General features: G+C 50.3%; 1 protein-coding gene across 4 annotated transcripts in view; it reads left to right on the plus strand.

Annotated features, from left to right (window-relative positions):
* Positions 1-4,573: 4,573 nt before the first annotated feature.
* The window catches only part of KCNQ2 (potassium voltage-gated channel subfamily Q member 2), a gene marked incomplete at its 3' end in the record, with an annotated part of 65,746 nt that continues 54,681 nt past the window's right edge, over positions 4,574-15,638 (plus strand). For all 4 annotated transcript variants that reach the window (XM_082007379.1, XM_082007381.1, XM_082007378.1 and 1 more), the window contains exon 1: positions 4,574-5,188. In XM_082007379.1, the coding sequence (XP_081863505.1) occupies positions 4,893-5,188 (296 nt within the window). In that variant the 5' untranslated portion in view covers positions 4,574-4,892. The remainder of the gene's footprint in view (positions 5,189-15,638) is intronic.

The following is a 15,638-nucleotide window of genomic DNA, read 5'->3' on the forward strand; positions in this document are numbered from 1 at the left end:
CCAGTCAAGTAGCTGTTTCTTCCAGTGACTGACTTTCTTTAGTCAGACCTCCACAGCACAGACGAACGCTTAGACCTCAGCAATTTTAATCACTCTTAGAAAGCAGAAACACAAACTTTCTTGCTGAGAAGGGAGTGTGTACGTCTCCCTTTTGGGTTAATTCAGTGTAATTTGGGGAGATTTCTGTTCGTGCGGCCAGGCACTTCCAGCTGCAGCTCCAGCTGGTCTCATACGGCATGTTTCGTCCTGGGTTTTACTGGAGCAGCCTTCAATGAGGTAGGTGCTGTCTAAGAACAGGACAGGAAGATGGATGCACAGAAATTTTGCATCCGCTAAATATGTGATATAAAATAAGTAGCTTTGTCAGCATGAGGATGAAGGAAGCCTGGCTTCTGGTCAGTGCATTGCCTGCAAATTCTGATTGAAGCATTTTAGTGGCTGGGAGGAGTGGTGTCCTCATGGACACCTTCTCTGGTGTCTAATAAAGATGAGATTACACTTCAGGATTCCTTTTGGAGGGGGAAGGAGGAGGCATTAGGGAGCCTTTGCTCCTCTCTAGGTTTCTAATTGTCATGAAAATTGACACAAACTTAATTAGTATTGAGGCTGAATGAGGCTGATGACTGTCAGATCTGATTGAAACTGGACAACCATCTGGTGCATTTTCATTTTAGGCTGAAAAAAAAAAAATCAGTGGTGGTACTGTGTTTGAAAACGAGTGCCAGAAATGGCCTTTGCTCTCTGCCCAGTGCCCAATTTGAAACCCGCTTGTTCTCAAGGTGGTCCTTCCGCACCAGTGTCTTCGTCCCTGCTTTTGTTTGCCACCGCTCTGAGGGCTGGAGTGATCGTCCCTTCTGGTGGCAGTGGGAGGCCACAGACCCTGTGTTGCCCACAGCAGGAGGCTCAGGCCAAGTCATGGGAAGCTCCAGGGAAGATTTTCACATCAGTGGGACAACGCTGCCACACAAGCCGTTAACCCTGTGTCCTTAGCAAGTCCAGATTTATAATGTGCTTTTAGTGACTTCCTTGATCTCATAAGCAGGGCGTGGGTCTTCAGTGTAATTTAAGTTTATTCAGCCAATTTCTGTCTCTCACCAAGGAGAGATTCAATTTCTTCATCCTACAAGTTCTCTGCAGCTGTGCCCAGATCTCCCGATCCCAAGTGACGCAGCCTTTGCTGAGCGTTGCCTTATGTTCTAGCCAGAGGTACGTATCCCCATGTCACACTCATCTTTCTTCGTTGGAAATCTGCAGATTTCTCTACTTATGCACAAGAATTTCTTTCTTACAGCATTTTTCCCTGTGGGCTCAAACCTTAATGCTGAAGAAGCATCACCTTCCAGGTTGAGTTCTTTGTATCAACCAACATCTTGGGTTGGGGCTTCTGGTTTCAAAACCAAAAATTGTTTGGCACTTGTTGGAAAGAGTCCCTGTTAGCCAAGCATTGAAGGCATGTGTCTAATCAATAAACATGGGTTCCTGGGGGCTTTTTGCTTCTCAGAAGGGAAGGTGGGAGGCAAGGGGTAGCTGAAGGAGAAGAGGGAGGTGGGTGGACACTGGGTGCAGAAAGACCGAGCTGTTCCACCTTTTCTCTTGGCAGGTTAGTTTTGCTGGGATGGTGTAACCTCCTGTACAAGGGGAGATAAAGCCATCTGTTTTAGGTTTTGAAAATAGCTCTGGAAGAAAGCTGTGAGGGACAAAACCCAGGCTACGGGTAGCACAGTTTGCACAAACCACCAGCTGGGTGGACATGGAGAAAGGACTCTTGTTCAGTGTTTCAAACAGATACATATCCCTGGAGTCTTTCCACATGTTTTACATCAGTCACTTCTTACTACATCTCAAATTGCCAAGGGAGAGAGCGTGGACTTTTTGTGTCTTAACATAGCTTGATAGATTTCATTTTGCCTTCAGTGTCTAAGCTATCTGCCACAGTATTTGTGTTTTAAAGCCATCAGTGGTGTTGAAAGCAAAGAACTGACCTGGTAATTATGTTTGTTTGTGGAGACATAATGTCCTTGGATCAGATAAAAGCACCTTCCCAGTACTGCTTTTATACACCTCAATTCGCACGTGTTAGTGGCTGTGTCTTTCCTTCTGCCCCCCCGCCCCCAGAAGAAGTAGCAACATGGTTGACTCCATCTTCAAAATTACTCCGTGGCAGGACATGGCAGCTTGATCGGTGTTTATGTTCCCGTTGTTCCCCGGAGATCGCTGCTCCTCGCAGGGTTGTAACTTGCCTGGAACCGTGCAAACCGGATCGAGGGACAGCTCCTGGGAGCTGGTGGGCTGGCATGCCAGGGAGGGGGGGAGGGAAGTGATGTGCTCGGGGTCTTAGCATGATTTGGCAGAGAGACCACAGATGTGCTCCCCTGCCACCTAAGACAAAGCCCTCTCCCCTCAGCCATGCTGCTTCTGAACACACAACTACAACTTCCAGTGCCAACCCATGAAATATCTGTAGAGGAGGAGTTGGAGGTGCCCTAAGAGCCCAAGGTGAAGAGAATGAAGAGGTGAGGCCAGGGTGGTTCTTCATGCACAGTTCCAGGTCCTTTCTCCCTCTCAAGGACTGCTCTGTTCATGTAAGGAGACCATCCTTAGTGCCACTTGCTCACAAGGCCTTGCTTGTCTTTGAGCTTTTACCTCCCTCTCAAGTGAAGCAACTAGCCCTGACAGCCACTGCAACCACACCGTGTCTTTCCTCAGCCCATCCGTGGCTTGGGAAGGATGACTTTCCCTTCCCTTGGCCCATTCCTGGTTTTTGATGGTCTTGGAGATACACGATACCCGAAACTGTGCTGCAGTGTGACACTGCAAATGACCAACTAATCAGGCAAAGAGGAGTGCCATGAATTGAGATTCTTCTTTAGGGCTCACAGACAATTAGTAATCTTGAATTTGTTGATTGAAAATTGCTTCCTCTGTTTGTTGTTGTCCTTTTTGTGGAGGGGGACATTTCCTGCTTTTGGACTGCATCGCTGGATCTATAATAATGCACTTTGTACACTAGTGCCAGGCACATTTGTAATTGGCTACCCTGTTAAAGAACACTAATGATCTTACAAGTGTTCACAAATAATGAATAGAATGGCCCCTTGCTGAATTGAGTAATTTATTCACTGACATACTTGCAGATCTGTTTTTCCATTATTTAACCCAGCTTTAGTTTTCTGCCAGCCTTGCAGAGTTGACTTTGCTTTTAGCCATGCATTGGAGAGAATATGGGTCACAGGAAACATACTGTTCATAAAAATGTAGGGCTGCTCCATGCTGGCTCTTCTCTTATCAGATGTACATGGTAGGATTTGGAGGGTAAGAGGCAGCAATTTTAGTCTCAATGCTGCTTCATTTGGTGGTTTTGGGATTTTCCTGAGGCATAAGGAGAGCACCAAAAGACCAGGATTTGGGGAATGCACTCTGGAAGGTTATGTTGATTTTCTCATTTAAATATGAAATTCGAGAAAAGTCTATCAATAATATGGAGTGGCAGGATGGGTTTTCCAACTGCTGTTCCTCGCAAGAGAGGGAACTGAAACACAGCCCTGTGCAGTTCCTGCATGCCATGAAACTTTGGGCAACAATTTTGCTGCTTCCCTACCAACCACACTGTGGCAAAGGCACTTTGCTTTGAAAGCAGCAGCTCATTTGAGCTTGCAATTTTATTTACATACAAAAAGCCTTGTCCTAAAGCCTTGTTTAGTTACAACTAACATGCAGAAGTGTGCAGTTCACAGGTCATCCATGACTTGGATTGTAAGGGATAGAAAATTCACTGCAGTAGCAGTTGATAGTCCTGGGCTTGATTTTGTTTGATTGCAGGTCTTCCCATTGCACTATGATGACCCTTTTGCATGGAGAATAATTGTGTGGGGCAGGTACCTCTGCCTCATCTCAGGCTTCTGCAGCCTACATCTGTTCTCCTGAATCTTGTGAAGGTGTGCCAGGAGGAAATATTCCTTAGGGCAGAAGCCAGCCATGGTGTATGGGGGAAAATGGTAATGCTGGACCATAACCAACAGAGTGTGTTCAAGAGCTGACTTGGGTCAGCACATCTGGAGATGGACTTTCTATGTCTGGGAGCTCGGTCTCTGTGCAGCTTAGTGACCACATCACCGTGGAGTTTCAGTGCGTGATGTAAACTGGATTTGGGCTTCCAAGTCTTAAGGAAGGAGGTTGGATCTTGGTGAAGTGTGGACCAAGGGAATGGCTTTGCACAAGGGGGTTTGTGGTGAGGTTATGCTGGTCTGATGGCCAAGTGGGCACATGGAGATGGGCCATGGACTCGGGCCCTTCCTGTGAACCTGCGGCACTGTCTGTGCCCACTGCCAGCAGGACCTTGGTGGATCTGCGGGGATGGACATCCCATGACCGGCTTTACCCAGCCCTTCTCACGGGCCCTTTGCTGAAGGAGCACACTCCTTGGTGATTTTGTGGAGGATGCCAGAGCCTGCTTTTGGGAGGGGACACAGGACCTTGTCCTGAGGGCAGGAGGAAGATGCCAGACCTTCATGTTAGAGGAGGATGCTGGATCCTGCTTTGGGGGGATGCTGGAGTGTTCTTTTGTGGGGATGATGCCAGATCCTGATTTTTTGGGGGAGAGCCCAGAGCCTGCTTTTTTTTTCTTTCGGATGGGGGGTGGCCAACCCGGATTTTTCAGGAGTTTGGCCGGGGGTGTGTGTGTGTAAGTGCGAGAGCCTGATGTTGGAGGGGGACACCGAGGGAGGCCAAGGGTTAAGGGGGCGGGCGGCGGCGGGCGGGGCCGCGCTGGCGGAGCGGATCGCAGCCGGTTCCTGCGGCTTCGCCTGCGCCGGGCGCGGAGCAGCGGCGGGGAGCGCGGGCGGAGCCCCCCGCCGTTCCCCCCCCCCCCCTTCCCCTCCGCCCCGGCCGCCACCATGGTGCAGAAATCCCGCAACGGAGGCGTCTACCCGGGGCCCGCCGCCGAGAAGAAGCTGAAGGTGGGCTTCGTGGGGCTGGACCCGGGCGCCCCGGACTCCAGCCGGGACGGGGCGCTCCTCATCGCCGGCTCCGAGAGCACCAAGCGGGGCAGCATCCTCAGCAAGCCCCGCTCCGGCGTGTCGGGCAGCGGGAAGCCCCCCAAAAGGAATGCTTTTTACCGCAAGCTGCAGAATTTCCTCTACAATGTGCTGGAGAGACCGCGGGGCTGGGCTTTCATTTACCACGCATACGTGTGAGTAAAAGGGTGGGGGGCAAACCCGAACGGAGAGACTCCCCCCTACACACACCCCACCCCCGGCCCAGATCTGTCCTTGCCCGCCCCCCCCCCCAGCCCCTAAAATGCATGCCGAAGAGGAAGGATGCTCCAGCTGCAGGGCGGGGATGCCCGGTGCCAGGGCTGGTGGGGGAGCCCTGGGGGAGTGCTGGGGGTGGTGGAGGCTGAGCCACCTCCCTCCCTGCCCCCCCGGAGCAGCCGGGCCGCCGCTGCGTCCCTCGCCCGGCCGGTGCCCGGTGCAGGGCGGCACGGTGCCCGGGCGCACCGGGGCCGGGCTGCGTGGCGGTGGTGAAGGCAATCCGGGGCGGAGGAAGGGAGGGGGAAGAAGCTGTCCCTGCAGAGCTGGGGGGGTGCCTTCCCCGGAGAGGTGCAATGCACCGCCCCCCCCCCCCCCCTTTTGCCCGCTCCTGCTTGCGGGGGAAGGGGCTGGAGCAGCGGGAGTGATGGGTAGGGACTGCTCCTCCGTCTTGCTTGAAATCACCATAGCAATGCTGTGAGCAGAGGAACAAAAAGCTCTGCTCAGGCAGTGTCTCTCCTTCCCCCCCCCCCCCCAGCGCTCCTTTTCCCCCGGCCCCATCTTCGTCTGCGCAGGGCTTGGGGCCGGGGCGGGTGTGCTGGCGCTGGCTCCGGGAGGTATTTCGTGTCCCCCTGTGAGAAGAGGCTGAATTGGAGATGTGTCTGGAAAGAAATGCTAATCAGTGTCTGGGGCTTCCCGACTGCACAGCGGTGGAGCAGTAAACAAAGGAGCAGTCCCAGGGTGCACATTTCCCCTCTGCCACCCCGTTTTTTTTTTTTTAAGCCAGAAATGGCCACATCTGACCCACCGTTTGGCAGAAGGATGCCCGTATCTGAAGGCATTGCTGCATAGGGAGAGCAGATGACTTCCCGTTGTTTGGAGGATTGCAAAGGGAGGGTCAAGATAAATTGCTGTGTTACTGCAACTCCCTTCCCTCTGGGACTTTCCACAGTCCCACCAGGCTCTTCTGCTGGCCTCGCCTCAGGCTTGGGTGCTTGTTCCCTTGGTGCCAATGTTTGCTTTTTTGTTTACTTGTTTTTCGTCATGGCTAGGGCCTCTGTCAGCCCCAGCAAGAGGATTTTTTTGGGCCTTTCGTGGTTTTTTTTTTTCCCATCCCTTTGCTGTTACGCTATTCTCGGATAAGGTGTTGGGATCCGCTTTCTGGTCCTCAGCCATTTTGTACATTGAGGTCTTCCAGGGAGGTGTTGGTGAGTCCGGTTGAGAGTGACTGAAACGCTGGTTGGGTGGAAGGGGGAGCTTTGCTGCGCACTGCAGCAGGTTGGGGTCCTTGCAGGGAGCTTATCCCCCCAGGGAAATGGGAGAAGAGAAGAGGGAACGTCTGTGGAGCTTGGTTACGGCTATGATGAGGAGTGTGAAGTCCAGCGCTGGGACTCCTGAGCATCCTCTGTGCTCAAGGCCATCCTCTGGAGTTGTAGGTGGTTTGTGTCGCAAAATCCTCCAGAATTGCGTGGAGGGGTCGAGCGTTCACGTTGCGAGCTGGGCGCTTGTCTGTGCGTGCACCAAGGACGGGAGGATGTGTGCAACATACACTATGTGCTGTTAAACACAGGTGAGACCCCAGCTTGGGGACATGGAGGTGACAGTGACAGAGGTGGAAAGGGCTGAAAGCCAAATGGCAAGCGGCAGGAGTAGCCCTGGCTGCGAGGGCTTTATAAGCATCTTTGACTTCTTGATTCTATGATTCTTCAGCTGTTCTGCCTTAACTTCTGACCCGTTTGGCTCTCTGTGGTGGCATTTGCTTGGGCAACCATTAATCCTCACAGGGCAGGAGCGGGGACATCCCAAAGTGACCTCCTGCCAGAGCTCACCTTCCCATGGACATCCCTGGTGCCAGGCGCTGGGTGCCAGGCTGGGGTGCCCTTTGGCTTTCACTGTGTAGCTGCCTCCCCCCCAGCCCAAGCAGCTGCATTTCTCCTGGGCTCGTGACTCCACTTGTACCTGCCGCGATGCCACGTGGAGCCGTGTCCTCCCGTTAGAAATCGCTGGCCTGGGATGTGTTGGGAGCTGGGCGGCCTCCCTGGCTCACCTTGGGGCAGATGCCCACGCAGCTGGGAGATGTACCACTGCTAAACCATCCTCTGACCCCCATTCACGCACCCGTCGGGAAATGGAGGCTGAATTCAGGGCTGAGGTGGTAACTGCACCAATGTCTGTGAAGCACCAGTGATATAATTAATTTTTTACAGTGTGTCAGGAAGTTGTATGGACTCAGTCTTCTGAGCTATACGTATGATAGGTTCAGCCTTGTCAGTTTGCTAATATATTATTTAAGGAGCTGAAGGATATGGTAAACACAATAGAAAGTCACTGGGATAAGCCCATGCACCAGTTACCACCCTTTGCTGCCTGAGTGAGCCTGGTATGGCCCGTGCCAGATCTGTATGTGTTTGAATGGGGCGGGGAGGGGGTTTCCTGGGTTTCTGTACCTAGAAGTCTGTGATCCAGGCAGACAGCACAGACAAAAAGCTTAGTGGCTGCTTATTCAAAGGTATGGGAGGACGAAGAGACTGGCTCAAGGTCATAAAGTTTGTATGGGAGAGCTGGAGCCACCCCTGACATCCCGATGGCTGGTGCAGTGCCTTGCCCATGCTTTTGGGGTCACACTGTCTCTTCCTGCCCTAAACCCCATTTTGTGCCAAAGCCTTAAGCACAAAAACACCTTTAGGCTTAATACTGCAGGAGTGGGAGTCCCGAGGGAGACCCTGAATGGGGGAACCCATCCTGCCGCTGTCTTGGGCTCAGCCCTTCCACCACTGACCCCATCTGCCAGCACCCCGATTTTTCTGCTCCTGCTACTCACAGGGACTTTCTTGCCTGAAGATTTAGGAACTATTTCCAGTGTGAATGAGTTTGTGACCCAGCAAGGTTGGGTTTTTAGCTTGTAGAGATGCTTATAGACCCCACTGCATTTCTAGGTGTGGAGCTGCTCCGGGGCTGCAGCACTGCTCAGGCAGCCTCCCTGCACACAAATGCCAAGACACAAACTGCAGAGACTCTTCCAGCATGGACATGTTTTAATAAATATGAGAGGTGCCTCTGTGTAAGTACCTCTGATAAATGCCTGTCTGCAGAGGCCCATCTCCCAGGCTGGTACTGCACTGGACGATTGATGCACTGCCTTGAGATGCCTGTGCAAGTTGCCTTTATTTCCAATTTTGCCTCCTAGGTCCAATCCATCGGATTTCTTTCCCCACCTCTCTTCCAGTCATCACTTATTCACCTTTGCACCATTTCATGCATAAGAAACCAGGGAAATTCAGACCAACTCCCACCCCCCCAGCCCGAAACTCATTAACATGGTCTCATGTCAGATGTTGCCTCTGTAAAAGCGTTATTACCTCTGCGAGCAAAAACACTATTTTATATTTCTGTGATGTGATTCATCTTTAATAGCTCTTCCTACACTGCCCCAACTGGGTGACCTGCTCATGGTAGCTGTGTGTGTATACAGATTATATATAATGTATATATATTTTGTACCGCCCCATGGACAGCTGAGCCTGATGGGTCCCTTTTTTGAGCTTGGCTGGAGGTGGACTCCAGCTCCCGGAGTTCTGAGCCTCTCCTATCTCATCTTCTCTCAGTATTTCTCTCAGCATCTTTCTTTTCTATCCCCCCCCCCTTTTTTTTTTTTTAACAGAGTGTTAGCAATGCAGCACGTGGCCTCATTCTGTTCAAGGTTGAGCTGAAACTTGAAAAGTTGAGCTGTGCCTAAATAGCAGGCCAGGATTTTTGCGGGATGCAGCAGCACTTTGATCTTGAGGTAGTTTTCTGCACAGGGAGGCATTTTGCTTCCAAAATGCTTCCATTTTATCTCTTTCAATAATTTAAGTATTTTTTTTGTTCTTCTAGTCCTTTTACCTTGGTTATTGTAACGTGTCTTGTGCTCAGTGGTGCTGAGTTTGAAGAGCTGTGATATTTGAAAGTGATTTTTGTCCCTGCTTGCCATCGTATTTCAGGAGGGATTGCTGTGTTCTGTGCCAGCCGAAGCAAGGTACTTGCACTGGGCACCCCCGTAGCCCCATGCATCTGGAGACACATTTGCTGGTCCTCTGGGTGAGCCGCTCATGTTTGGTCCCTGAGCTGAAGAGGTGGGGAGCTGGATTTGGGGCAATAGCAAGAAAACAGCCTCTATTCAGACACTTTTCAAGCTGTGTGCCCAGGACCAACATAATTCTTGCTTCTCCTACTTTAAGGTTGTAAATTCAATGCATCTTTTTAACTGTGTCAAAAATAGTTTAGGTGCATTTTTTATCCGCATACTGTGCACCATACATTCAGTTAATTAAGCAAGTGCATGGACTTAAATTATAATAAGGAACATTTCCTCCTTGTCTAATTCTATTCAAATTTCCTTGTGCCATTGCATTTGTTCTTCCCTCTTAACCCAGCCAGAAGCCACCTCTCTCTCCAGAAATTCTCCTCTCTGCACTGCCCGCATCCTGGCATGGCCACCTCTGGCACGGTGGGAGGATGGAGAGTTGATGCAATTGCTTCCCTGATGGTCCAGCGTTTCTCAGTGCAGAGGTGGCCTCTCCTGTGGCTCCTTCCACTCCTCAGGGGCTGAGGAAAACATGGCTATTTCATATCGATCCATTCCCAGATAATATTTTGCGTTAGACTGAATGACTTTGGGAACCCCCAGCCACTTTTCTGCTGCCTGACTTGGGTTTTTAGGCAGCTCTTACGTTTTGTTTTGTTTTCCACTTATGTTTTTTTATACTTGTTTTATGGCATTTGCTAATCAGCGTAAATTTAGTTTGACAGTCCCATTTATCCATCCCCAAGCCCCGACGGGTGGTGGTTCACGGCAAGCTCTCACCCACAGCCAGAGATATTGCCAGCAGGTACAATGCCACCAAACTCAGCCCATCCACCAGTGACACGTGTGGACCTCCTGAGTTCGCCTCCCCATGTCCTAGTGAGTATGTGGGATGAAGGGGCCAACACATCTCCTCCAAACGCGCTGAGTTTAATGGAGCTGCTGGGCTTTGACCTCCGGTGCCGATGCCCTCAGCCGTGTGGTTGTGTCTGCCCCGGGTACACCGCCATGGTGTGATGCCTCACGAGCTCCTCTCCAGCTGCTTAGTCAGAGCTTGGTGGGAGCAACCTGATTTCAGTCGCTTTAATGTGTCACGTTCCAGTCGTCGCGCTCACCCCGCACTGACATTAAGGAAACGAAAAACAAGCGATCCTCCAGATGACCTCCTTTTTGCGCTGCAACGCACCTCAACCGGATGAGTCTTGCTGTGGCTCAATTTATCATATGAGGGAATAACCCAAAAAGCAAGCCCCAAATCCTATACTAAAGGGAAGATGGGCATTGCTTAAAGAGACGCAGTTGGCAAAAATCAGATTTCTTTATTTTTTTGACATTGCAGTAGAGGGAGGGGACATCAGCAGGGTGAGACACTGCGATTCATTTGGCGGGGCACGGGGAGCCGGGTAGAGGGTTTGCCTGTCAGTTAGAAATCAGTGCAGCTTACCAGGATAAAAAGCACATAAATTCCAGAAGCCAAATACCAAATTTAAGCAGCAAACACTTGGCCCTGTGTAATCCCTTTTAAGGCAGCCCAAGCGCTTAGCTGTTTCTTAGTTCTTGACGGACAGGCTCCTCTTTAAATTGTGTTGGCAGGGAGATGTGGCAGTCCCTTTTTCTGCTGGGTAATCTCCTGTGGAGTAGATATAGAGAGATGATATATGAGAAAGATGGACAGCGGTTCCTACAAAGGATTAAACTTTGTCTACAGCTGCTCATGCAAATGTGAGCCTGTCTCTGTTGGCATGAAATGTCCCCAGGCCCCAACGCATGGAAAGAGAGGAGGTCTCCAGCATGGCGATACACATTGCTGCAGGATAATGCAGTGGCTGTTAGCCCCTGACAGTCAAAAAGGAACCACGTTTCAAAACCAGATTATTGTGGTGGTCTAAATTGAGTTTCATGTCACTTTTCTCCAGTAAGAACAAGTTGTGTGATACTTGACCTTACTTGATCAGCTCACTGAAGCGTGGGTGACCTCAGCTCCCCACGCGGTTCTCCTGGCCTTTTTCTGGTTAAACTGTGAATGCAATCTCCTGTGATGCTTACATTGAAGGCGTTTGGGGGGGGTGCCATGTGGATTTATGAATTAATTACATATCGTGTTGTTTGGTATGGAGTATCTCACACAAGTCACTGGCTGGGATGGCGAGAGCTGCTTTATTACATCCTCAGGGCTTCTTGACTGTCTAACTGCCAATAAAGGAGGGAAACTGTGGAGCATTCTTCCAGATCCCTCTGATCTGTCTTCCATGTCACTCCAGCCTCTTAACATGCTTTTTAGATGTGTGGAAAGCTTTGGTGTCGGTAAGCGTCCATCTGGTGACTTTTTTGAGTGGATTGGATGTCGAAGGGTAGCCTTTTCCAAGGCACGGGGAGCAGAAGACCTGTGAGATCTTCTCACCTCTCACTCTTACTGCTGTAGGGAGGTGATTTAAAGCCACGTCAGGATCACTGGGACTGCTGGGTGCAGCCCCAGCCTTGTCTGTGCAAGCCCTGTGGCTGAGCAGTCACTTGATTTCTTTCAAGATGGACAATGTCCAGACGTTGCAGGTGGAGTGGGCTTTTAGCCTGAGTTTGGTGATGCTCAGACACCTGCTGGGTTCCTCACAGAAATCCCATAGGAGCCTCAGTGAAGATTTTAGGTGGGCAGATCTGCCTTCTGGAGATGCCCATTTCTCTCTGATGACGGAGGGAGCCTAAGTTCCCTTGCACACCCTAGGTGAAGGTTGGGTGGGATTAGTCCAGACAACGAGGAGAGAAGACAGAGCCTGGCACAACTTGCAAACTGAAGACTGGGATGAACTGTGGCATCTCCCACCTCCTGCCACAGACTGTAGGAACTGTGATGTTCAGAACCAGAATTACATCGTGGACACCCTGCCAGGTAAGGCCAAGATGAGAGATGGGTCTGATCCGTGTTGAAGTGGGATGCCCAGGATCTGAGGTCCGGATTTACCCAGCAATGTTTGAAAAGCGGTTTTGAGGAAGGAACCTTTATAGCAAACCCTGATCAATGCTTGCGGACCTGCAACCCAGGACCCACGGGAAATCAGAAGGTAATCAAGCCTTATTAATACTGATTATAGTTCCTGAGCAGCTACAGTTGTGTTTAGGCTCTTGGAGGGGAGTGCCCAGTGGGCAGTCTTCGTTCAGGAGATCCTCCTTTTTTGATGCCTCTCCTGGGAGGGCAGGCAAAGAAACAGGAAGACAGGCAAGGTTGGAGGGAACGACTGCCTCTGCTTGGGTTAGGAGGGGACCGCTCCCCACCTGAGGATCCCGACTGCCCATCGTGGCTGGCACTTGGTCTCTTTAGGACAAGATTGAAAGAGGCAGAGATTTTTGCCTTCTGAAGGGTCTTTCCCAGGGATTCACAAAACCCTGATCTGCCTGAAGTCCTGTTTTCTCCTTTAGAGCTCTGCCAGCTTGGGAGTAAAATATGCCAGTATGGAAGCAAAATACAGTTGAGACGATAGCTGAGCCGCTGTCGCGTGCGGCAATGGATGAGCGCCGCAGGACCGGCGATCCTAATGCGGCTTCCACAGGTGTGCAGTCACTCTCTAGAAAGCTGTTACGCTAGCAGAAATCCTGACTCAAAGGTGACTCACGTACACCTCTTCTCCGTCTCTTGTGTGAATGCAGTAGCTTGTGTCTGGGTACCTGCTGTGTGTGTTTGCTACAGCTTTGGTTAGATATGGTGGGGGAAAAACTAATACGTGGTGCAAAAGGAAAACTTCAGTCAAATAATGGTTAAAAATATTACAGCAGTGTACAAGCACCCCTAATGGAAGTAGAAGTCTACAAGCTTCTGTTCTGTATATCAAACCGAAAAGAGCCAATCCCTGCTCTAAGGACTTACAGTGTTGAACAGGCAAGACAGATGAAAGGCATAAAGTAGTTGTCAGGGGACTGCTGGTAAATGTTATCTTTGCTCCAGTTTTCTTTTTAACAGTATTTGCCCAGCTTCTTACTTGCTTTTGAATTGGTGGGGTGGTTTCTATTTGTGTTCCTGGGGTTTGCAAAAGGAAGTAGGGTTGGCTTTGACTAGAGCAGACTGTCAGAGACACGGGCCGGATTATCTTAGTGGGAAATCCCATGGTCTGAGGACCTCAGCAGAGTTAACTTTGGGCTGGGAGGATGAAGGCGCATCTTTCCCAGGACATGGATCATCCATACTGGGGCAGTTTGCTGTGATCTTGCTGTTCGTTACAAGTGCAGCGTGTACAGGGCTGTGAATTGGTCTTGTCGGCTTTCTCACTGTTCCAGTGTTATATATGGCAGCAAAATGACAGCACTGGGAGACTTTTTTTCCTGCATGTTTATGGGTTTTTGCACAACTCAAAGTCTCAAAGTGGCCATTAATTGAGTTTATGCTTGCTCGGAGGTTCGTTACCTGATCTGAAGAACATAACACGGGATGTAAGAGCACTCCATCTTTCACTCAAGAGGAGAGCAAAGGAGTTAAATATAAATATCTGTATTTCATAGCTGGACAAACAGGGAGTGAGGCTGTGTTGCCTCCTGCCACTTCAAGCCATATGGTGGTTAAGCCTGAGTGCTGCCAGGTGGGGCGGTGAAAAACAAAACCTTTCCCCAACAGGAAGGAGTACTCATTGCTCTGGAAGCAGATAGACTGCACGAAGGGCTTAGGCTGGTGTGGCCATTGCTTCAATGTTGGACATCGGTTTAATTCTGTGGTTATTCATCCATCCTCTCCCTATGTGTCTGGCAAGGCTGGAAATGCCATGTCTTGTCCAGTTAACCTCTCGCTGGGCCTTCCTCCAAGTTTCCTGGGGTTTATTAGCAATGATTTGTGCTTTAAGGACTAGGGAGATTCCTGAGTCATCTCCTTAGGCAGGGAGCTATTTATTTCAGTGTGTGTGTTGCACTCCCTGGGAGTGGGTGTCTCTCTTCCGCTTTTGGATCGTGCCCTGACTCTATATAAAGCCTCCAGGCTTGAATGAGCAGCAAAACCAACCCTCAAACTGGCTCCAGCGTTTGGAAGATTCGTGCTGCTGATCCCATCTCTCCTGGCTGAAGGAGCATGGCTGCTTGGAGCATGGGTAGGAGTTTGCATGGGACTTGCATTTGTCCATCTCGGGGTTGCGGAGCTGCTAGGACAGCTTGTAGGGACACAGCGTACTGTGCGTCCACGTCCAGGAGCAAGTCTTGCTCTACAGTGGCTCATGACCAAGGGGGAAGTGTAATTTGTGCCTCCTTTTCTCCCTGAGGTTGATTTGCTGATGCTGTTGGGTTTTTGGTCAGTGGGATTTTTCTTATTAGGAGAGATGAGATATTTCCGAGTGGCTGTAATTCCCTGTTGGTATCAGAGCAGGGACTGGCGGGGCCATGGGCAGACAGACTCCTCCGAGATGTTGCCAGTGCAAGAGCTGCCAGGTTTGGAGGAATTTCACTGTGTAATTTCTCCTGGGATGGCCTCTTTCAGACACATCCCATGCTCGCTCGGTGGCCTTGCAGAAAGCTGCCTCACTGCGTGTGAGTTTGGGTGTTTTGGGGGTGCAAGGAGAGCCCCTCACATAACAGCTCTCTGGGGAGCTGCAGAGAAGCCAGCGTGCTAATGGCAATGTTCATCCAAAATGCGACTTCGCACCCAGTTAAGCATCACCCTGAGCCAGAGAGACAAGTCCTCATGTCATTATGTCTTGAACTAAATTGCTGGCACTTCATGAAGGCTCTGTCTCCATAGCCCGAGGGACTGATGCATTTAATCTGTATCAGCACTAAAGAAACTTCGTTAACATGACCTCGTGGTTTGGTCCTTGTGGCTTCTGGATGCACACCACTGCTTGTCTTTTTCTTAGTTATGACTATTCCTGTAAGGAAAGGAAGAGACCTAGAGAAAAGGAGAATTTTCTGAGTTCTGAGTATGTAATTTGTCGGGCATGACATGCAGTCACAGAACTTTGCACTGAATTTTTCTTTTCCACATTTTTTCCCTTTAACATCTAGATGTTTTTAATGCTATTGTTATTTAGCAGCTTTTCTCTTACCGTACCAGCTAATGAGGGGTAGGAAGAATTTCTGCATTGACCTTTTGCTGCTGCTACTGTTCTTTTCTGCAACAGAAATCGGATATAATTTGAAACCTTCTCTGAGCTGCCCCTCCAGGCCCTGAGCCTGCACTCCCCCGATGCATGTTTGTGGGTGGTGGGAGCATCTTGAGCCATGCTAAATGGCACAGAGCGAGCTGCCGAGGCTTAGTCTGTGAATCAGTAGATTTCACATCTGAGCCCAGGATAAATAACACGAGGTAGGTCTGAACTTGGTTTTAAGCTGGTGATGGATTAACCCGCCTTAGTATGGGGGGAGTG

Source organism: Phaethon aethereus (assembly GCF_964289735.1).
Source record: "Phaethon aethereus genome assembly, chromosome: 16".
Taxonomy (NCBI): Eukaryota; Metazoa; Chordata; class Aves; order Phaethontiformes; family Phaethontidae; genus Phaethon; species Phaethon aethereus.